This window comes from Triticum aestivum, chromosome 7D (assembly GCF_018294505.1).
Source record: "Triticum aestivum cultivar Chinese Spring chromosome 7D, IWGSC CS RefSeq v2.1, whole genome shotgun sequence".
NCBI lineage: Eukaryota > Viridiplantae > Streptophyta > Magnoliopsida > Poales > Poaceae > Triticum > Triticum aestivum.
In genome coordinates, this window is record NC_057814.1 from 21820101 (window position 1) to 21842242 (window position 22142).

A 22142-nucleotide genomic window follows, 5' to 3' on the forward strand; every position below is an offset into this window, starting at 1 on the left:
TTGATGCGTATCCGTCGGTCCTGGTATCGATCGTAATGATGCACGCTGCAAATACAATAAGGAAGGATCCTAAACAAAGAATAAGGAAGGATGCATGTCTTATTCATGACAATATAAGAGTACTGAAGTACACATAATATATCCAACAAACTACGATACAGGAAAAACGAATAAAACTTCTTCTGCCATGAAGAGAGCTAGCTCATAATATACTAAGCATGGGTTTGTTTTCGTTCACAGCGAGCTGCGCACGGAACTGCTCCTTCAATCTTTCTTTTTGTGGACCATCGAAATTCGGAATTCGGAGCCCTACTTCCTTGATGCTTCCGAGAGAGTCGATTCCAAGAAACCTAGTTTCTTTCTTACTTTCGCGGAAATCCTCGACGAGAAGCTGCTGGAGTTTGGGCATTGCTCCGTGTTCAAACTCAACCAGTTTCAAGCTTTCCTCTGTGTTTACAAGCTCCAACACAATGAGGCTCGGGAATGCCTCCGGCACGAAATGTAATTCTTCACCTCTGAACCACATCACCCAAAGACGCAAAACGGCTAGGTTTGGTAGACTCCCCAGGGCTCGTATAGCACAACCCTGCTCCACTTGGCTGGATGTTCTGAATTCGATCTTCAATCTTACAAGGTTTTCAAGATTCTTGACCCATTCCGGCAATTTGGGCATGATGCCGTCCAGCTTGAGGTTCTGGAGGTTATTCGGATGCAAGGAAATACCATCCAGATGCAGGTTGCTATGATACAAGGTATTGCCATGCAGACGCAAACACCCACCCACTGACAATGATTCTAGGAGGTTCAGACTAGAAACGACAGAACAGAACTCTGAAGCATCCTTCTCTTTTAGGCCGACCACTCCTAACTTACGCAGCCTGGTGAGTCCTTTAATGTTCCGTAGAACAGCAATGCCTCCGAACGCGAGGAGGTCCACACCCTGTAAGGTATGCAGGGAGTTCATTCTCCCAATCCCTCTTGGCACCATCATGCCATCATTGTCCATCCCCATCATCAAAGAAGGGATTACCGTGCAGCACATGCGTGTGCATATATCACGCCGGTACCGGTGGTCATCTATTTCCCGTGCCCGTGCCCATGCTAGAGTTATGCAACATGCAATAGGAAAACAAATGCATGCCTCCACATAAGGATGCATTGCATACCTTATCATCAGTCCAGCATTCGTAATATTGTTACCGCCACGAAGATATTGCAGCTTCCGGAGCTTGATGATGCTTCTCGGCAGTATCAATATGGAGGTGCCTCTGATATCCAGTGTTTGGAGTTGCATCAGGTTACCAATTGAATTTGGCAAGTGATAAATATCTTCACATCCTCTCAGAGATAAGTATCTTAAGTGAAGAAGCTTCCGAATATGCTTAAGGTGATGGTCGAAAAGACCCATCGTGTCTTCCAAGTCAAGAACTCGTAGCATCCTCATCTTCACTGACATGAAAAATGGCCTCCACTTTCCAAAAACTGTTACAGACCGTACACGAGGCATGTCCACCATTCTCTCGAATTCACTTTGGTCTCCTTCCCAATTGCCATTTATAGCAAGATGGCGTGCATTGCCCTGCTGGCTATTCAACTTACAACCTTTCTCTAGTCTCAGAACAAGGTTTTCTTCCACAGACTTTGAGATACTTATTTCACGAATGAGATCATGGACCTGGCAGGAATCAATTCCTTTTATACTATGAAATGATTTTAGAGATGGCAGTATCATGCTCCTGCCTATAAGTTCCATGAAGTAGCTATCCGATACTTCCTCTGCTGACTTATCACGCACCTCCCTTGAGTAACCCTCTGCTGTCCACCGAAGCACCAAGCGTCTTCGTTCAATCTTACGGTCTTCAGAAAATGATAGATGTATACAAGAAACAAGACTTGAGGTGATAGGGTAAACCATCATAGCTTTTCATAAGGACGGTTCTTATGGTTGCAAGCTCTGGATTCATCTCCATCTCGGCACTGATATGATCATAAAATTTCCTCCATTGGAGAGAAGTTTTTGGTTGGTTTGCCAAAAAGCCACCTACGGTGACTATTGCAAGGGGTAGTTGGCCACACTTCTTCAGGATCAATTTGGTTGGTTCAACTAGCTGTGGATATTGCTTATCCAAATCTATAATTTCCTTAAATACCTGAAATTTGTACAATATGTATATTATTAGTGCTCTGACAACAAAATAACATAGATTTCAAACAAAAAAAACTTGTATAAAAATATTTGAAAACTACTATCTGAACACAAATAAACCTAGAATGATCCTGTAGCTCATGAGAATTCTTACTACAGTTCACAAAACATACTTTGTGTTGGATAAAAAATAATTAATCATCTGTCATTCATCTTTAATGTTCCCCCATACTAAAAATAAGGTCATGCAACTCAAGATATTGTTCTGATGGCTCACAAGATTATTCTCTCATTATTATTTGAAATATTCTTTTAGATATGTGCCAGTGCCACTATTTACAAAGAGTTCATGTATTCTAAACGAAGTTCTACTTACTGTTGAAAAACATTCCATGTTCTTTTTGCAATGAATAAAAATATATTTATACAATAAGTCATGGCTGTTGGACAGACTGAAACACATTAGTAGAAAATTTGAGAAAAATATGATCTCAAAATATGCCTGGATGAAGTTGTTAGCTTAATCCAAAACAATATGTGTAGGTGTCGGTAAGCTATTGTGCTAATAGATTAATTAGGTAACTTTGGGAGTACTACTACGTATACTCATGTTTGAGTTCTGCTAGAATTAGTATAAAGTGCGATCAGCGGGGCCAGTAATTAGGAAAGTGTGTCTATAATTTTAGGTCAGTTATATATGCACAGCCCTTGCGTGAATTCATTGTACCGTGAGAAAGAAGAAATAAAGAAAACAAGGACACGACAAGGGCCCTTGGCTGCAAATTTTTCAGTGTGCGCGTGTTCATCGTGTTTTGTTGTGATCCATCCATGGAAAATCCCAACAGAAGTCTTTTCTTATACCCTACATCACCGCAACTGATGAAGCATAACATAAAGAACATTGTATTTATTATTAAACAATAGAACGTACTTTCGAAGGTCTATATAAATAGGTGACACCCAAATAATATCAATTGGTATATAAATAAATAACTACAAGATGAATTTTAAAAATGAAATAAAAAGTACAAAGAAAAACAAAAAAATGCTGATAAATAATACTGCATAAAGACCTACTCCCTCCGTCTGAAAAAGCTTGTCCCAAACTTGTCCCTCAAATGGATGTACGTATCTACCGCTAACTTGATGCTAGATACATCCATTTGAAGGACAAGTTTTTTCGGACGGAGGGAGTAATTGATTAAAACATAGAAAGTGAAAAAAAAAGTAACACTTGAGAAGTACCACTAAACAAAAATAAATAAGAAAAAAAGTTAAGTGTAGGTTCTTGCACCAACACGCTCTTAGAAATAAGCTACACCCACTAGTAGAAAAACTAGTTTCAGTCGGTGAACAGAATTGATAGTCAAAACCACTGAAGTTAGTCTAGTTTGTGCATGTTTGGTCTTTATAAATATGTAATTACCAGATGTTTGGAGAAAAGTCAAGATACAACAGATGGATCTAGAGGCAACAACTTCAAAAATTCTGATATAGCTTTTGGTTGTATACTTGTATGAGTATGACATACCTTTGTTGTTCATGTGTGTTTTAGCCTTTTCAATCTGATGCTAATAAATAATGAGAGAAGTTGGATTGATTCTTATAAAACAAGTACATAGTGTGTTTTTTATCCAAGTCGACTTGTTTTAGATAAACCTGTCAACCTCAACACACATGTGTTTCTCTTATTTTGCTAACTATGCTGTTGAGATTGTGTTGAGCTATATATCAGACTAACCAAATGTAGGCATGTAATACAGAAGTATTAAGGTTCCACATGCTATCACTGATGCTGCATGAGAGGGATGAATTTACTTCAAATATAAACCTTTTCTGGTTGGGCAAAATATGATCCATGATCATAGAATAAGAAATTTCCCCCTTAAACGGAAATAAGAAATATTAAATCAAACAAATGAGTACGAAAATATTTAGTAAGTACCTTTTCAGTGAAGAGCTCACGTGCATACTCGTACGCTAGATCTTTGAGCCTGTATACATTTCCTTGATTGTTCTCTGAACAATGTAGAGCAATACTCTCCTTTCTTGTGGTGACTATGATTCGGCTTCTATTTTCTATCTTATGGAAAATAACTGGTCGTATTAGCTGATCCCACTCTGCAGTAGATGATACATCATCAAGAACAATAAGACATCTTTTTTTGTCTACCAGTATTGCTAGCTCATCGATTAGGTCATCAACTGTCATAGTTGGTAATATCTCCTTTTTGCCTGGAGGTAAACCCAGAGCAGCCTTCTTTTCAGAAGTTTCTATGTCAAGTTGCACGAATAAGCTCCTAAGAAGCTCTATAAGACTGAAAGGACGCAAAAGTGTCACACAAGCACGCTTCTCAAACTTGTCATTGAGTTCTTTGCTTTGATAGATATCTTCCACTAGAGTGGTTTTCCCAAGGCCACCCATTCCCCAAATGGAAATCACCTGGAACTTTTTGGTACCTTGATGAGACAATAGTTCAATAATATCTTTTTTTTCTTGAGCTCTCCCAACAACATGAGATTTCATCGTGTTGTTCCAAGTGAGACTCTTTCCATCATCACCGTCTGTAGATGGATCCTCAATTATCTCACAGCTAGGCACTGTTGAGTTATCAGTACTATTGGTAGTGTCTCCTTTTGAGCATGAACTCGTCCCGGTGAAATCTGATGTTTCATGTTCAGAGCGCTGCACACAAGGAACCCACTTTTTAAGATAATGATTTAGCCACTCATTAAATACATTTTTGTAATTAAATGTTCCCATAGTTGTAATCCCAACCTTCCTTTACCATCCAGTGGAAGTACAAGAATATCTGGCAAGCCTATTTTTTTTACTGAGAGAAAATAATGTTCAGAAATTAAGGCAACATACTCCCATGCATTATCCGAGTAAACAAATTTACTATATTCTGATGAGCTGAAAATCTCTTAATTAATGTCAGTATGCAACCAAGTCAAATCATCAAGGTGTAAAAAGGACTTTATGTACCACATGTGCATCACGGGCCAAAAACCATTAGTATTATTGTTTTTCTAGATATTGATTAGGTGCATAAAGATGAATTACTACTTTCATACGATATATTTTCATAAACCCGTTAAATATGTTAAGTACATGATAATCAATACGACTGCTCCTGATAATAAGAAGGTAGCTATATGAATAACATATCGAAGTAGTGATGATGGATGTACATAGGAGGAGAGGTTTAGTTGAATAATATTACCATGTTATGGAAAGCATAGATATTCTGATGAGCTGACAATTGCTTGAGCTTTGATACGTTGTATTCTTGCCCTGCACATAAGGTCGCGACTTCAGCTTGCGGCGTGGACACTATGATTCTGCACCCCATGTTGTTGTTTGGGAAGCACCTTTTGACCCGATCCCACTCCTCGATGGTGGATAGGTCATTGATCACAATCAGATACCTCTTCCGGTTCACATACCCCCATAAAACTCCTGAGCCAACTGTTGCGGGGTCTTCTGGTCCATTTCGAGCATAACAGCAGTTATTGTACTATGATGAAACTGCTCTACTAAGCTCTCGACGAATTCCTTTCGATCAAAAGGATGTGTCAGCCTGACCCAAGCTCGGTATGGGAATTTGGCTGTGACATCTGGATTCTCATAGACCGCCCTGATGATAGATGTCTGCCCGAGATCAGCACTTGTCCTCCACACGGCGATCACCCCAAGCCCCAGGTCATTAGTCTCGTCCTGGCAGTTGACCATGAGCAGCTGAGCAAGATCCATGTTTGATTGTTTGTGCTTCTCGGCGGCGTCATGGATGCCAAACGTTGACGCTGCTGCAGACTTGTCAGTTGCTGGCTGCTTGGAGGAGGAAGAAGAAGCAGCTGATGAGCTATTGATGAGCCGGTAGCGTATGTTCCTCTGGCTGACATCATCCACTTTGGCCCTCAGTTCCTTCATCTGCTTCGCCACATCGTGCCGGTGCATCAGCCTGCCCCACCATGGTTTCCTGTTGACACGGACAGCGAAATCCTGGAGACAGTCCTCAACGACGTAGGCCACGTCGCGGACCTGCTTCACCCAGGTCTTCACCACCTTGTTATTGCCGTCTCCCTCATCGTGCGCCGACATGAGAAACGACTGCATCATCTCCAACTCCCCGGTGATGAAGGCCTGGTCATGCCCCACGCCCAGCTGCAGAGCCAACTCCTCCGCCACCGCCGATTTGGCGTAGCTAAGAGCTCCATTTAGCACTGACTTGCCGACGCTCAGCGCCGTTGCCTCCATGATTAATTGGTGAGTTGTGGATTGGTTGTGGTGGATAATCGTGGGGGACGATGGTTATATGGCAGCTAGTGGTTGGCTACTAGTAGTGCACAATATGTATGTGAAAGACAACATCACTTTACAGAGAGTGGTTAGCTACTAGTGCATAATATATACGTGAAAGACAGCATCACTTCACAAAGTGGTTAGCTACTAGTGCAAATAATACTTATACGTAAATGACAACATCACTTTACAGAGTGATTACGGTGCCAAGTTGCCAACTTGATCCTCCCTATACTAATAGTAAAATGTCAGTAGTTCATTAGCTAGCTAGCCCTCGATCAATTAGTATATATGCAGAGCATTATACGCATCCCACGCACAAAAAAGACTATGCATATGACAATGCACATTTGGGTCAAGGTGGTTGCTCCAAGAACAGCCACTACCACATGAACATGCATGCATCTTATAGACAAATAATGCAACAAGAGTAGAGTAGGTGACGATGAATTAAATAGCGGCCGGCCGCCGGTGAAAACAAAGGGCCGACAAATCAGCGCCCTAAAATACGCACCAATCAATCAAAAAATGACAAAACAATATGAGCTGCCTCATCGTAGTCGGTGAGGGGTGGTTGTTGAACCTCGCGTGTCCGTCCGGCAGCTTCCTCCTTAGGCCTTGTTTGGCAGGAGGGTATTTTAAGCCCCAATGTGGTTGGGGATTACAGGGGATTTGGTGAATCCCTCCCCTTCATCAAATCGCCTCCCATCCTCCAATAATCCCCAATCCTCAGCACCGTACTACAAATGAATGTGTTTGGTAGACAGTGATTGTTATATTGATAAAATCTTCCACTCCCTCCGAACCATATTAATTTGTCGTTTTGGTATAAAGTTGTACTAAATGAGCGACAATTAATATGGATCGGAAGTAATAGAAATCCATATTTTAAGTCAAGATAATGCAAATAATAAGCTTTCACCCGTTACATTGCAAGTCTACCGAGTGTCATACATCTAGGAGTCTGCCAAAAGTTCATTAGGGTTGTTTGGATGATAGCCAGCAATAGCCGAACCAATTTTTTGGCGTTGACCATGCGCGTGGGCACTCATCTGGATGGGAGCCCCAGTTTCGGTTCTTAACCAATTTTTTGGCCACCATTCAATCCCTGCACACTTTTTACGCCAACAAGCCGGTGAGACCATGGCGGCAAAAACCTGCGCCAAAAAATTGGCATGGCGCGATTTGGTGGGGCTAGCCTGGGCACTATCCATACAGCCCCATAGTAACAAATTGCCAACTTTTTATCGTACGAGAAATCAAAGAAGCCAGAGTTCCCCACTATTAAGTGAACGAAAGGTAAAAGTAGCAACCACTAAGCTTTAACTAGCCGCTTCGATTTCCATTATCTACAACTATGCTGCCCTCTAGCAAACATGAGATTAATTTTCATGCCCAGACTATGCTATGAAAAAATACCACGGAGAAGCTTGGATACTGATTTGTGGTAACTTACCGAACAACAAGTGTACAAAAACAATACCAAGCATTGGAACTTTTCTTCTTTCCTCCTGCTGCTCACCTTTGGCATTATAGTGTCCACCAGCAAGAACCTCCATCATAAGCAGCAGGAGGACAGAAGAAAAGTGTCCACCAGCAAGAACCTCCCCTTTTTCTGCTCACCTTTGGCATGCACACAAGGTAAAGTTTAGCTACATTACACCAGTCGTTTGGGCATTAAACTTTTCGTTATAGTTTATAAACAAGACAGGAAGGCAAGATGACAATGCATGAGGAGTAGGAACATAGCTTCACAAGAATAGATCAACATTTTGTTATAGGATATATCAAGGATTGAAAGAAAGTATATTTGATATCAAGGACGATCAAAGAAAGTTCAGAGTTTACAAAAAAATCAGTGGAAACCACAAGCATATCTTAGAAACAACATACAGTTCGAAACTGCTACCATGCATAATTTTGCAAAAGTTTCAGATTTTACAAGGTGCATTCTCACATTCTGCCAGCCTTCCATGTAATCCATTCAAGATACCATGTTTACTGTATAAACAAATAAAATTCCTTTTCCAAGCCAAGGCCTAAGTGGCAGAAGATGGCGCTGTATCAACACGGTATATCTTGATAATGCATACTCGGTCCTTACATACAAATCGAAACATGGCATGCCATGGTCCATCATGCACCCAGTATTTTCGAAACAAATTGTAAATTTCCAACAGGCCATGACTACCTTTCATTCATGTGAAGTATATATAGTTATTAAAATACCCATATTGTAGGACTGTACTGCAGACAATTTTAGTGTTATCATGCAGGTTCAGATACATAACACAATATCATGCAGGTTCAGATACCAATTTTAATATATTTTTTTCAATTACAAGTTTAATTTTTTTTAATTGAAGACAAGATTAACTTTTAAAAATACATGGTCAACACTTTTTCTATACTTATTAAATATTTTATGAATGCTTGATTAATATTTTTCAAATACTTTTTAAATAAATTCAATTGCTTGATTAAAAAATTCAATACGTGATCAACTTTTTCATACGCATTTTATATTTTTTGTATACATTTTCCATATACTTGAGAAATATTTACTCTATACACATTTAACATTTTTAAGTGCTTGTTTAACAATTGTTTTCAAAAAATTTATGTCAATTTTCTTTTAGGGAATGTAAATTAAGTATAAACGAAAGTAAAAAAATGGAAATAAAAAAACGAGGCCATCGCCTCCCGCGCGCTTGGCCGGCCCATCTGGCACTCCCCCGGCGCGAGGCTTCCGTATGTCTCGCTGAGCGAGACATATGACAGACCCCGGCAAGGGGCCAGACCCTCCGCCTCCGGCACCGACAGACCCCGGCAAGCAAGCAGACGACTCCACCGCCGCCGCCGCCGAGGGTTAGGATTGGGGGCATAATGCTGCGTCTCATCTCCGGCCAAGCCCGCCCCAACCACCCACCCACGCCCTCTTCCCCTGGTGTGGCGACAGGGCCTCGCTGCCCGGCCAACTCACACCCCCTCTCGCCGTGCCCGCCGCGAAGTAGACGCCCGGCCGGCGGCGAGGACGGCGAGGTAAGCCAGCCAACCGCAGTAACACACATCCATGCCCTCTTTTCTTTTGTGTTGTTGGTAGGACGTGGGTGACAATATGAACTTGCTGAATCTGAACCTGAAAAAGCCTGTTTTGTCCTCTGTAACCACCAGCTCGACCTTTAATTAATTATTAAGTATCCCCCAAAGCGTTGCCCTCTTGATCTGTAAGCTTTGATTACCAGTATTAGCCACGGCAAATTATTTGACTTGATTCGATGTTGCTTCTAGTGAAAAATAAAACGTGTCATATGGCAATTCTGGTCAGACGGGTTACTACCTCGAGGAAATTAAGGCGCAAATATTGGTGGAAAGACAATCTCATTTATCTACAGTGGGGACACTTCTGAAGAAGAAAATTGCGCATTTTTGTATTTCTTAGCGGTCACCGACCCTGAATAATGAACCAAATTCAGCATCCTGAGTTACTCATTTTGTACAGCTTCACCCGCTGCCATCACCAGCTATCATCATTAATTATCCGCAAAGACCCAAAGTTGTCTATTTAATAACAATTTCATGGTGAGTGGAGACAGGTATTACGGCATACATAATACTAGGATCAGGATGGTGTCATTTTATACTAAAGATGCCTGCTTCCTGATGATGCCTTCCTTGAGCTGGTCATCTTGAGTTGTTCTCCAAAGTTTAGATTAAGAAATCTCAAGGGTTGGTAAGAGCAATTATTGGGTTGGTAAGAAGCAGGAGTTTGTCGATCATCATTCCGGCTTTTCTCAGAAACACATTAGGGTCGCAGGAGCTTTGTCTGGTTGTTTGGCTGCTTCTTGATGGCTTCAACAACTAGACTAAGCGTTCCCCAATCACCAAGCCATGACACTGTTTGGTGATTTCAGATCCTGAAGTGCGCAAGGAGGAGGCCACCACAGGTCCAAATCTTGCCGGGTCTACATTGATTAAAAGCCAGGTGTGTTGACCTTGATTTGGTTTTGTTCCTAGTTCTCTTGTCAATATCCTGGGTAGCGAAGTCGATTCAAAAAAATAAGCAGTTTTCCTTGCCATTACAAGCCAGGTATGGTGGTGATTCTTTGGTTTTCACTTGTAAAAGGAACAAGGGGGATTTGAAGATCAAATCCAGCCACTTGTCATCGGTTACAAGCTACCACACTCCGAGTTATACCCATCTCCCATAAGGATTCAGGATCTTCACGATTAAGCTTCAGTGACAACAAGACCAGCCAAGCATCAAGTCTCTTCTTTTCGTGATTGCTGTGACGGTTTCAGATTCAGAAGCGCAAAAGGTGGTTACCAAGAGTAACCTGGGTCTAACCTACGACAAGGAAGGTGCGTTGTTCTTCCCTAGTTTTCTGGCTATCTTAAAGTTGTACTCGGAAGAATCTCCTTCAGTTCAAATAAAAAGCATGTATGTTGTTTCTTGCAGCTATTTGTTCTCCATGCATCTGATATATTAGATAGACAGTGAGGAAATAGAGGACTAAGTTACATGTAACGATCACATTAGTGAACTATCCAAAAGCAGAGTACTCATATTGGCGAGCTAGCTGGTGTGGCAGATTGGTATTTTCAAACCTTGGGGCATTTTAAGTGAGATATCCTATACAGAAACGATGCATGTATGAAAGGTCATTTCCCTGTCACTCCTTCTTGTCAGTTAGTAAAATTAAGTTTGCTACAGTTGACTACTTATTTGGGGGCCTTTTAAGCTGAGATATCTCTATATCGAAGCGGAGCATGCATGGTCAGTTATTTAGTATCACTCATTTTTTCCGGTCAATAACATTAAGTTTATCACATTTGACTATAGCACAGTCTCTAGTGCTTCAGAATTCTCATGGATCTGCCTGTCATAAGTACTATTTTGTTTGATTACGACATTACGTAAGTTAGAGTTAGATAAGTTAATTGTGAAATCATTATGAGGATTACTTTGGCATTGTGGTTTATGAGGATTACATTGAGAGAAGATGTGTATTTCACCTTTCCATTGTGGTTTGAGATTTTTGAAGTATTTCCACAAGTGCTTGTTACTAGCGCAATGCATTAATACTTTAATAGTCAAGTTAATGTATCACTTACTTCATTTTGCAGTGGCCATTGCAATGGTATTGTGGAAAATATACAGCTAGACCACCACGCAGTAGTGAAATATTGGCAATTCTCAGAAAATAATGGCGGAGATTGTGATTCTTCTGACCATTAAGAAGATTGGAATAGCCTTGGCGACTAGAGTGGTAGACCAGGCAAACACACAGTTTGCGAAGTACAGGACACAACTGCTAGAGCTACAGGGCAACATGAGTCGTGTTGCCAGTGAGCTTCGCATAATGCATGATGTTCTCTGTCAAATGGACATACAAAACCGCAACAATCAAGTGTATGAGGGCTGGTTGGAGGAGGCGAGGAAAGTAGCACATGTGATGGAGGATGTAGTGGATGAGTACTTGTGTCTAGTTGGTCGGGAACATGATATAGGATGTTGCTTTTACCTGAAGAAAGGGTGCAAAAAGCCAAGATTTATGCTTTCTTTGAACCGGATAGCTTTCAAGGTGAAGGAAATAGAGAAAGACCTTTCACACTTGTCCGAGGCAAAAAACCGTTGGGTTCCAATGACAATCAATGGGGATACTAGTAACTCGAATTATATTGTCAAGAGGTCCAAAGATCTAGCAAACTTCTCACGTTCCCTTGATGAAGATCTAGTGGGAGTGGATAAAAACAGAGAAAGACTTGAACAGTGGTTGACAGGTGATAATTTGAAATGCTCGGTGATTGCGCTGCTTGGAATGGGAGGACTCGGTAAAACAGCTTTAGCTGCAACTGTCTACAAGAAGGAGAGAGAGAGATTCCAGTGCCATGCTTGGGTCTCCATCTCTCAAACGTATTCTAGAGAGGATGTCTTAAGGAATATAAGTAAGGAACTTTCCAAAGATAATAAAGCCAACATTCTATCAAACACTGCAGATATGGACATCACATGCCTTGAAGAGACATTGAAGAAGTTTCTAGAACAACACAAGTATTTAATCATATTGGATGATATTTGGACTCCAGAAGCATTTGATGAAATGTCTAGGGTGCTTATTCATAATGATAAGGGAAGTAGAGTAATAATCACAACAAGAGAAGGCGATGTTGCTGCACTGGCCTCTCGAGGGCACATCTTAACGTTGGAAGCTTTACCAGAAGACAAGGCATGGGATCTCTTTTGTAAGAAAGCTTTTCCAAGAGATACAAATCATGAATGTCCCATGGAGTTGAAGTCTTGGTCTGAGGAAATAGTTAGCAAGTGCAAAGGCTTGCCTCTTGTTATTGTGTTAGTTGGTAGCCTTTTGCGTGTGCGTGAGAAAACTGTGGAAGAATGGAGAATAATAAATGGTCAGTTGAGTTGGGAGCTAAATAATAATTCGAGGCTCGATCAGATAAGGAATGTTTTACATCTGAGCTTCATCTACCTTCCAACACACTTGAAAAGTTGTTTCTTGTACTGCAGCTTATTTCCAGAAGACCATCTTCTCAAAAGGAAGGAACTTGTAAGGTTATGGATAGCTGAGGGGTTCATTGAGGGAAGGGGTGAAAGCACATTAGAAGAAGTGGCAGAAGGCCATTTGAAGGAGTTGATTGATAGGAACATGTTACAACTTGTTGAGAGGAACTCATTTGGTAGGATGAAAGAATTCAGAATGCACGATATCTTACGTGAATTGGCAGTTGACTTGTGCAAGAAGAACCGTTTTGGTGCTACATATGAGGATAATTGTGGGGGTTCTCTTGAGACGGATGGACGTCGATTGGTTATGCACAAACTAAATAAGGATGTTCAGCAATCCTTTCCTAGTATACACCAACTTCGAACTTTCATTACACTGGACAGTAGCATGCTACCATCCACTCTACTACCTCTGCTATGTAAGGAGTCAAGATACATGACAGTACTAGAATTAAGTGGTCTACACATTGTGAAGATTCCAGATGCTATTGGAGATCTTTTTAATCTCCGCCATTTGGGTTTGCGTAATACAAAAGTGAAGATGCTCCCGAAGTCTGTTGAGAAGCTTTCAAATTTGTTGACATTGGACCTTTCTCGATCTGATATACAAGAGTTGCCTAGTGGGATTGTGAAACTGAAGAAGCTTAGGCACTTATTAGCTGAGAAAACAATTGACCCATATTGGAGAGGGTTGCAATGTTGCCGTGGTGTGCGTGTTCCTAATGGTCTTGGAAATCTAATAAACTTGCAGACGCTACAAGCATTGGAATTACAGGATGAGTCTCTTAGACATTTAGGGGTGCTGAGGCAACTAAGAAGCTTGAGGTTATGGAATGTGAAGGGAATCTGCAGTGGACGCATCAGTGAGTCTTTGTTTCAGATGCAATCTTTGTCCGACTTATCCGTGAGTGCAAGCGATGAAAACGAGGTTCTATTGTTGAATGTCCTCCTGCCAAACCTGCAAAAGCTATGTTTGAGAGGACGACTAGCGGAAGGGGTGTTGGAGGAGTCCCCTCTCTTCCAAGCTGCTGGGGGGCAGAACTTGCATGAATTGGTTCTGTCTTGGTCACAGTTGAGAGAAGACCCCCTGCCATCTCTTTCTCGCCTTTCAAACTTGACATTTCTAGATTTCACCAGAGCATATACCGGAGAGCATCTGGCATTTTTCACGGGGTGGTTTCCGAAGCTGAAGATTCTCTATCTAATAGACCTGCCTAATCTGAATCAGCTACAAATACAACAAGGTGCCATGGAAAGCCTTGAAAGATTATACTTAATCAACCTCAGCAGCTTGACGGAGGTCCCACCTGGCATTGAGTTCCTCGTGCCCCTACAGCGTCTAGTTTTTTATGAAATCAGCAGTGAATTCTTGATGTTGCTGCGCCAATTCTCTGCAATTGAAGGGACACAATGGCAGCATACTCTCCGTCGTTGACGTGCCACAGTGGTCGGCAATGTGTACGTGCGTAAGCTAGTATCACTACTCTGGTTTCCTCATCTCTAATCGTACAACTTCTAAAATGTTCGTATGTTGTTGGTTATGTAGGTCACCTGCTGGAAGGAAGAAAGAAGCTTCATTACATGTACAACCAGTGTTTCCTCTGTTGCTGATCTACTATACCATCCGGGTTTCCTCTGATGTTTCAAGAAGCACTACGGCACCCTTTGCTGCTACTTCCACCTCCATCTACAACTGCCCTCCTGCTAGTATTATTGTTGGCGTGCTTTTGCTTGTCATGTTATTTGCCTATTGATTGTTTCAAGCTGTGGCTTTTAAAACGCTTATTGTAAGACTGAGACTGGGTCGTGTTCTCATATTCAGAATATTTCTATTTTGCATTACCTGTTTGTATTTGTGTGTGCTAGTTGTGAACTACTCCCTCCGTTCACAGATCAGATGTATATATTGTAGACACGTTGTATGTGTTTGTTCACGCATTTCAGTCTGTATGCAGTCTACATTGAAATACCCAAAACATCATATATTTGTAAACGGAGGGAGCATCTATGTTGTCGCCTATTTCAGTTCTGGCTGTTAAATACTACTCGTGTTGTGATTCATAATGACAGATATTTATTTCCTTTTAACAGAGTTGGCTTGTGATTCATAAATGGTATCGATCAGCGCGTTGTCCTTGTTCTGTTTTATATGTGATGTTTCTTTTCTGGATTGTGCTCCTTGCTGTATGTATTAGGATGCATAGCAGGATCACTTGTTAATGCTAGAGTATTTTCTCCAGGCGTGGTATCTTATATACCTTTCGCTGTTCATATTCATTGTTTAATGTTCGAGATGTTACTTCGGATAAGCCGCTGCCTAATAAAGGCCACTGTTGCCACGAGAAAATGAAGAAGTGAAGTACATTAGACATGCAAATAATAAAAAGTGGACACTTATCCTTTCACCCCTTAGTTATATAGAGAGGAGAGCACCCTATGTACATATGGTTGATCAATGAATAATAAAAAGAGCTCTACCCCTACATCTATGTGTCAATTTTACTTTCAATACATGTGCTCCACAACCCTTGGACCGAATTCCCCGGCAGTGGACGCCGAACAGTTCAAACATGAGACATCACTCACGCGGGCAAACCACCCCACCCCGACCAAATACTTTTTTAGGGCACACCCCAAGCAATTATTACTTGGTAAAATTATGAGTGCAACGTAAATTCATTTTCTTAAAAGATACTCCCTCCGTTCCAAATTACTCGTCGTGGTTTTAGTTCAAATTTTGAACTAAAACCACAACGAGTAATTTGGAACGGAGGGAATACATTCATTGGAGATCTTATATCTCATATTTATCAAGGAAAATAATAGCCAATACAATGGAAAAACAATTGGATGCAAATCGACCAGTACAAAATAAAATTACATTGCAACTTACACTAGGTGATGGGTTTTGGCTCCCGGATGAACAGTAACTCAAAAAAGCTAGTAAAATGTTTTTAAAAAATTCTGAATTTTTTTGTGAATGTTCGTTTTAGTGTCGCGAGTATGCTTAACAATTTTCATTCGAAAGGGAACAGTAGTGTTTCGTCGATGGAAAAAGAAACAAATTTGAGGTGACATTTTAGGGTAACATTTAGCGGACTCGGCCATGCTGCATGTCTTCGGTGTAGTCAGTGGATACAGATAAAAAAACAAACTTGGCGGTGCTGCGTTCAATCCTGAACATATATAAGTGTCATTGCTGTATAGTCCACTGCACATTTCTGCTAGAGAAATTTTGCAGTGTCTGCAATTTTTTGGGAGTTCAGCCAAGCTGACCGTCGGAAGAACATACTGTGTGTGGTAGGGAAAGAATATCTCACACGGAAACCAACATTCAAAGAAAACTTTGTGGAAACCATATTTGAAAGTTTCAAAAAAATCTTAAAAAAATGTGGGATGTTCTATTGTCATGTGAAAATTCAAGTTAAAACGCATCCCGTAATGTGTTTGAGCTTGAAAATTTGCATGACCATAGAACATCACCCTCTTAATATCCCGTATTTTTTTTCAGGTTTTCTCCTATTTAGTACTTAAAAAAAGAGTATTAATACTGGCTGGTACTACATCAGTTTGATCCCCTCTTTCTTTTACATGGCTCAAATTTCAAACTTTGGGGCTTTTTAAGTGAGAGATATACTTTATGGAAGCAGCGAAGCATCGGTGGATGGTTATTTGGTGAGGTAAGTGTACAACTAAATGTACAGTGTTCTGTAGTAGCAGAATTCCCTAAAAGTTCAATCAAAGCGTCACTTGCTTCATATTGCAGTGGTCATGTGCCTAGATGGTTTTAAGGGATAGATTTATGATGTATAATATGTAGCCTAGATGGTTTTAAGGCACGACAGCAGCAGTACTGTATGATGTATCATCCCTAATAAGATGAAATAAAGGACAAAAATTCATCTGGACCTTTTAAAGGCAAATAACCCAACTCAAAGCTACTCGTCGCCTTTCAAGATTCAGTGCCAAAGCCCTGCAGTTCAGAATCGTACATCGAGCAAGAGACTTCAACGGCAATTTCTCAGCAGTTTTTACTGAATATTTCCAGGTTTCAGAACCAACAGGAAAGCCATCAGCAGAGATTTCAGTAACATCAAGTTATTTATGAGTGGCAAGCCAAGTGTTACAATGATGTGTTGACTAAACTAATGAATCGCCATCCAGTTGGTGAAGGACGGCCGGCTTTCGTCGCCATCACCCATCAAATAAGGTAAGCTTGGTAACTACTCCAGGAAGGAGGCCATGCTGGCTGGCAGAGTCCTGCCGAAGTTCCCGGACAAATTACAATTGCCCTTCTGGTCCTGACAACAAGGACATTATGCCGAACAACAGGAATAGCACCCCGCTCGACAATTCAACCTGAAACGAGAAAACCATCACGTTAGATGTAAAGGGCGTTTAGAGTTGTTTTGTAGGGAGTGAACGAAACAGGCTTCAGACAGCAGTTCTTACCATCTTCTCGGATATCTGAGAGGCCAGGCTCTTCCCTCCCATCACGGCAGCGGTAGTGCAGAGTGCTTGAGCTCTGAGCACAATACAAGAGGGGTTTTGTCAGCAACCCAGAGTGAACCATTTCTAAAGACTGTACAAAAGAAGCGGCCCTCACATGACTCCCCCGATGACGACACCGAATGGGTTTTCATCAGCAGCCAGGCCAATTGTAGCAATCTGAGAAGAAAAGGGTAAGGAATACACCAGATCATCTAACAATAACATCAAAGTTGCTTTGGAAGGGGGCGAATAGAACAGTCCCTTTGTGCAACTTACCTGGCTCTTGTCACCCCACTCACCAAAGAAAGTGATGGAAAATGCCTACAGCACACAAATGAATGGACATGTAAATGTCAAGATGGAACCACAAGCACCATAACTGTCTGCCATTTCCATAGATCAGTAGTTGTCTAGTTGATACCTTTATAAAAATTGGCGAGAAGAACTGCATGAGAAATGGCCTTTGCTTTTTCTTTGTATCTTCAGTTGCCTAATATGTGAAGAATATTTGAGTTGCACGTCCAGGTAAACATTCAAAGAAGAATTAATATGTGATGCTCCGTGAGCTCATATTAAAAGCCGGCAACGCCCAATAAAGTTAGGGAGCATGTTCTCCAGACGCAAAGCCGCAAACGAACAAACTTCTCATTCTTTAAAAATTCTCATGTGTTGATGACTTGAGTATTTATTATGCACTAATTTCAAGTTTACTGCAAACTTTTGGATTCTTGTGGCCTGTGCATTAAAATCAAACTTAAACACCGAAAAATGTTTTTCTTAGCTCCTCAAGCTTGTCTTTATCATCATGCAAACTACAATCAGACACATTTCACACAAGATCTTCCAGATATACAGTTAATTCTAGTACCTACATGCAATATGTGGGGGAAAAATTGGATCTTCTGAACTAAAGAGAGCACATAGCCCAGGTGCACAAAGTCCACGTCCAAAGAAAGGATAGTAACTTGTCAAAAAGAAAAGAGAATGTAGTGAAAAAGCGAGTTTCCACTCACCCCTCAAGTAAGCAGGTTCTCAAAACTGTGTTTCTGCTAAAATAAAATTAATAGTTCATACAAATAACAAAAAGGGATATACATGGAGGTAGAATTTTCATTTTAGCATTTTTTACCAATATTACATGAAAATCATATACTCTTATAACTTCGTGCAAGCAACAACAATTGCATTCGCACATTAGAATTGCCTTTGTATAACATTTCCCAAGATAAATGAGAATATCTGGAGACCAGAAACCATTCTTCTGACTGTTGAAGGGGAAAAGGTGTTTTGCATTTTATCTCATGACACACAAACTATGTAAATTTGAGTGTGAAAATGGAGAAGGCCACAAAAATTTGGCAACATTCTGATATAACGAAAAGATGATCTGAATGTGACATGCGCTGAGTCACTGACCTTTGATTTATTTTTTGATTCCCCTTTGTTACTCTTAAAGTCCGCATCCTGAAAATTTGGCAGAAGTTGGCTATAAGCTACTTGACGTACAGTTCAATGGGACGTAAGGTAAGAATGAAATTTGCAAACCAGCTTTGCTTCCAATTCAGCCAGATCTTCTGACTCTCTGTGAAAGAAACTAGTGAGTTAGTGAAATCATTCACTAAAATGCCAATCACATAAAGCAAGTACATAGTTTAACTAACTAAAAAGCAAACAAGCAAGATCAATACCCTTCTTCTTTGAAGCCTTCCCACAATGACCAGATGCCAAACACAAAGAACAGCAGAGTGGTGATATGATGAGTCCATTTACGTGATATCTGTTCGGAAAAGAATACCGTTAACTGTGTTTTCTTGCAAGGTAACACTTTAAGTAGAACATTTTGGCCTATCATCATCACAACAAGACAGCTGATGGAACAGGGCTGGTGGTAATATCCACCAGCAGGTTCAGATGAAGCCCACCATTGGTCCAAAAAATACACGTATGAGGATTGTAATAACTGCTATTGCAAGATTTAATGTAAAGCTATAACAATCCGGACAAGGGTTCTAAATGTGATTCTCCATGCTCAAACGAAAAATAAACAATTCCATCAAGTATTGACATTGGATAGAGCTTAGCATAATTTCAATAATAAGTTCCTCTGAATGGGTTTGTTCTTTTCTAATTGGTTGCTGTTCAGATACTAACCACCACCACAGTGTCAAAGCAACCATTACAAAATAATATAGGTATCGTACACAGAAGCCTTTGGACATATTAAGGTGAATATGCAAATGAAAACATATATACCAGATTTGGTGCAGCCCAGCCAAGAGAAGCAGATAAAGCCGTCATCACCTAGAATTTTGAGCTCGATCAGTCAAGCAGAAAAAAAAAAAGATCATTACATCAGATTAGAGCATGTTTGAAAAATCTCACTGTTAATGCCGATAGACAGCCAGCAAGGACGAGCTTCCGTGGATGGCGCATGGCCAGAATCTTGTAAAAGTAAATGGAAAACATGATAAGCCACCAAATATAAAAGAAAAAAAAGCAACAGAAACAGAGCAGAGTAAGAAAAAAAAAACGGAATATATGTCGAAGTGGGGAATGATATGATTATCGGTGTATCACTAAAGAGGAATATGTTTGTCCTGCTACTCCAGACCCTGTGAAGCCCATCAATCACTCCGTAAACAGAAATCACTGCAGCTACGATGCTTCTGAAGGTTTACCCTGGTCAGGTGGTGAAACAGTTTTCGGTGGGAAAGGACGGACGGAGCAGCATGCGTCTGACCAGAAACTAGCAACAGTCCAACGCAAGTGGAGAGCCCAGCTGGTGCGGCTAGCCAAAATCGGGAAGCAGCAACCAGCCCCGGAGTTAATCAAAACAAACAAAAGGACAAGAGACGCCTCTTTATGCGTGTAAACCATGTGCGGTGAGCTGAAGGTACTACTAGCAGTAGCAGGCAGGCTGATTCATCCAAGAAAACAGCCGATTTCCACTAATAGAGGAACAGAGAACCGAGCTGGTGCTAATCCTCTGCTTTCTAGCAGTAGAAAAAGGAGCGGATGACCCGAGCTACTAATCTCAGCTAAGATCTACTAGTTGTTGACGAGCTGATCCTAGCTATTGATCCAGGAATTTGGTCAGCGCTTGGGCGGAATCTGCCGCTGCTACCGCCTGACTCCCTCCTCCCCTAGTCCCCTGAGTCCCCTGACCCAACAGAGCCACCGCCGCCGACGGCGGCATATCGTCGAACAGGCTGCTCGCGCAGGAAAATTTCCAGGACGGACTCGTGGAGGAAGTAGTAGGAACGCGTTAGTTGGTTTGCGGGGAGGGGAGGTGGGGGTGGGGTACCGCGGCGGCGAAGAAGGTCTTGTCGCCGACCTCGGAGAGCACGGTCATGGCCAGCGACTTGGTGAGCCCCTGCAGCAGGAAGGAACCACAAAAACAAGGTCAATTCAGCACCACCTGCCTGCCTGCCCGTGCACCGAGACAGAGAGAGAAGGTGAGGGAGGGGGAGGGGAGCTGACCCCGAGCAGAGACGGCGACATGGCGGCGGCGGCGGAGGTGGGCGCCGATTCCGATCTCGGGGGGTGAGGAGAGGATGTGTGCGTGCGGCGTGGGCTCGGGGGGGACGGAGGCAGTGATAAAAGAGGGAAGGGGTCTGCTGCTTTCGTGCGCGGCTGGCTGGGCTGCGGCGTCAACTCATGGTTGGCTCCCTCTCTCAAACAAAAGGAAAAATAAAAACGGATGGTTGGCATATGGCGGCCGCATCTGTGCTCACACAAAATGCTTATTATGCCGAGCTGATCCATCTCCTTTCTTTCTTTCTTTCTTTCTTTTTCTCAGAGTGTTTAGTCTTATCCTATTTTATTTTATTTTATTCATAAAAAACTTTCGATCAATTCAACTTCAATCATGGCAGTACAACAAACACCTGAAATGATAAAAATCGCATCCAGCTCTGTAGAGCACCTAGCGACGACTACGAGCACTGCAGCGAGCCGATGGCGTGCCGCCGTCATCGCCCCTTCTCATCGGAGCCGCACCTAGCGACGACTTGGCGAGCCGGGCAAAACCTACTGCAGTGAACAGTCACAAAGACATGTGTTAAAGCCCTATAGCACGAGCGCACCAGAAACAGCAACCGCCACCGCTAAAGAGAAGCATAGATCCGAAGGATCCCAACCTAAAGACACGCTGGCGTAGACGAATGAAACCGGATCCGAGCAGACCAATCAAAGACAATCACCGGTCGAATTCTACGAGATCCGTCGGAGACACGCCTTCACACGCGCGCCCTTCGATAATGTTAGATGCACACCTACCTAGGGCTTGACAGAGAGAACCTTATTTCATCTTTAAGTAGCCATCGCCGTCTCGCCTACTTGAATAGTATACAAAACCTTAGCAAAGTTCAAAAAAAAACATAAAAGACGAAACCCTCCCGCCACTAAGGGCCAGGATCCACCGCGCCTCATGGCCTTGAGGCCACAGGAGACAAGATAGATCCGCGGCACCGCCGACGAAAGGCATAAACTCTAGCCGCCTATTCGCTTAGAGGAGAAGCCAGGCGGGAGTTCTTTTATTATTTCAGTTCCAGGCATACTCTCGCATATGGACCGTTTCTCTCCCCCAACAACAGCATCTGTGCTGCTGCGTTCTGTATTAATTTTTTTTCTCTATATTCTCTCACGTTAATGATTGAGATCTAGCTAAGCTA

At 41.8% G+C, this 22142-nt stretch overlaps 2 protein-coding genes and 1 pseudogene across 6 annotated transcripts; 1 reads left to right on the forward strand and 2 right to left on the reverse strand.

Moving 5' to 3' along the window:
* Positions 1-202: 202 nt before the first annotated feature.
* LOC123170656 (disease resistance RPP13-like protein 4) lies at positions 203-1970 on the reverse strand (annotated as a pseudogene).
* Positions 1971-9236: 7266 nt separating this feature from the next.
* LOC123168983 (disease resistance protein RPM1) lies at positions 9237-15066 on the forward strand. 4 transcript variants are annotated; one of them, XM_044586842.1, is made up of 5 exons: positions 9237-10437; positions 10543-10814; positions 10912-11113; positions 11580-14440; positions 14525-15066. In XM_044586842.1, exon 4 carries the CDS (start codon positions 11660-11662, stop codon positions 14411-14413), a length of 2754 nt encoding a protein of 917 aa, XP_044442777.1. In that variant the 5' UTR covers positions 9237-10437; positions 10543-10814; positions 10912-11113; positions 11580-11659; the 3' UTR covers positions 14414-14440; positions 14525-15066. The 4 variants fall into 4 exon arrangements, with proteins under 4 accessions (XP_044442777.1, XP_044442779.1, XP_044442778.1 ...); XM_044586844.1 differs by lacking the exon at positions 10912-11113 and having other exon boundaries at positions 9237-9494; positions 10367-10437; XM_044586843.1 differs by lacking the exon at positions 10912-11113 and having other exon boundaries at positions 10539-10814.
* Positions 15067-16984: 1918 nt separating this feature from the next.
* Positions 16985-21176, reverse strand: LOC123164868 (GDT1-like protein 5). Of its 2 annotated transcripts, XM_044582476.1 has the most exons (12): positions 20950-21176; positions 20774-20842; positions 19852-19911; positions 19723-19770; positions 19158-19246; positions 19015-19051; positions 18886-18933; positions 17891-17959; positions 17746-17790; positions 17585-17646; positions 17431-17503; positions 16985-17337 (listed from the first exon to the last, which is right to left on the reverse strand). In XM_044582476.1, the coding sequence occupies exons 1-12, from the start codon at positions 20968-20970 to the stop codon at positions 17260-17262; spliced, it is 699 nt and encodes a 232-aa protein (XP_044438411.1). In that variant the 5' UTR covers positions 20971-21176; the 3' UTR covers positions 16985-17259. The 2 variants fall into 2 exon arrangements, with proteins under 2 accessions (XP_044438411.1, XP_044438410.1); XM_044582475.1 differs by having other exon boundaries at positions 17585-17790.
* Between the last annotated feature and the right edge of the window lie 966 nt (positions 21177-22142).

Coding starts and splice junctions, on each gene's coding strand:
- LOC123164868 (XM_044582475.1), bottom strand. CDS start 20,970: ATGTCGCCGTCTCTGCTCGGG. Junction 19,771..19,851: donor GCTGTCTATCGGCATTAACA/GTGAGATTTTTC, acceptor TCAAAATTCTAG/GTGATGACGGCTTTATCTGC. Junction 19,247..19,722: donor GCTGGGCTGCACCAAATCTG/GTATATATGTTT, acceptor TTTTCCGAACAG/ATATCACGTAAATGGACTCA.
- LOC123168983 (XM_044586843.1), top strand. CDS start 11,660: ATGGCGGAGATTGTGATTCTTCTGACCATTAAGAAGATTGGAATAGCC.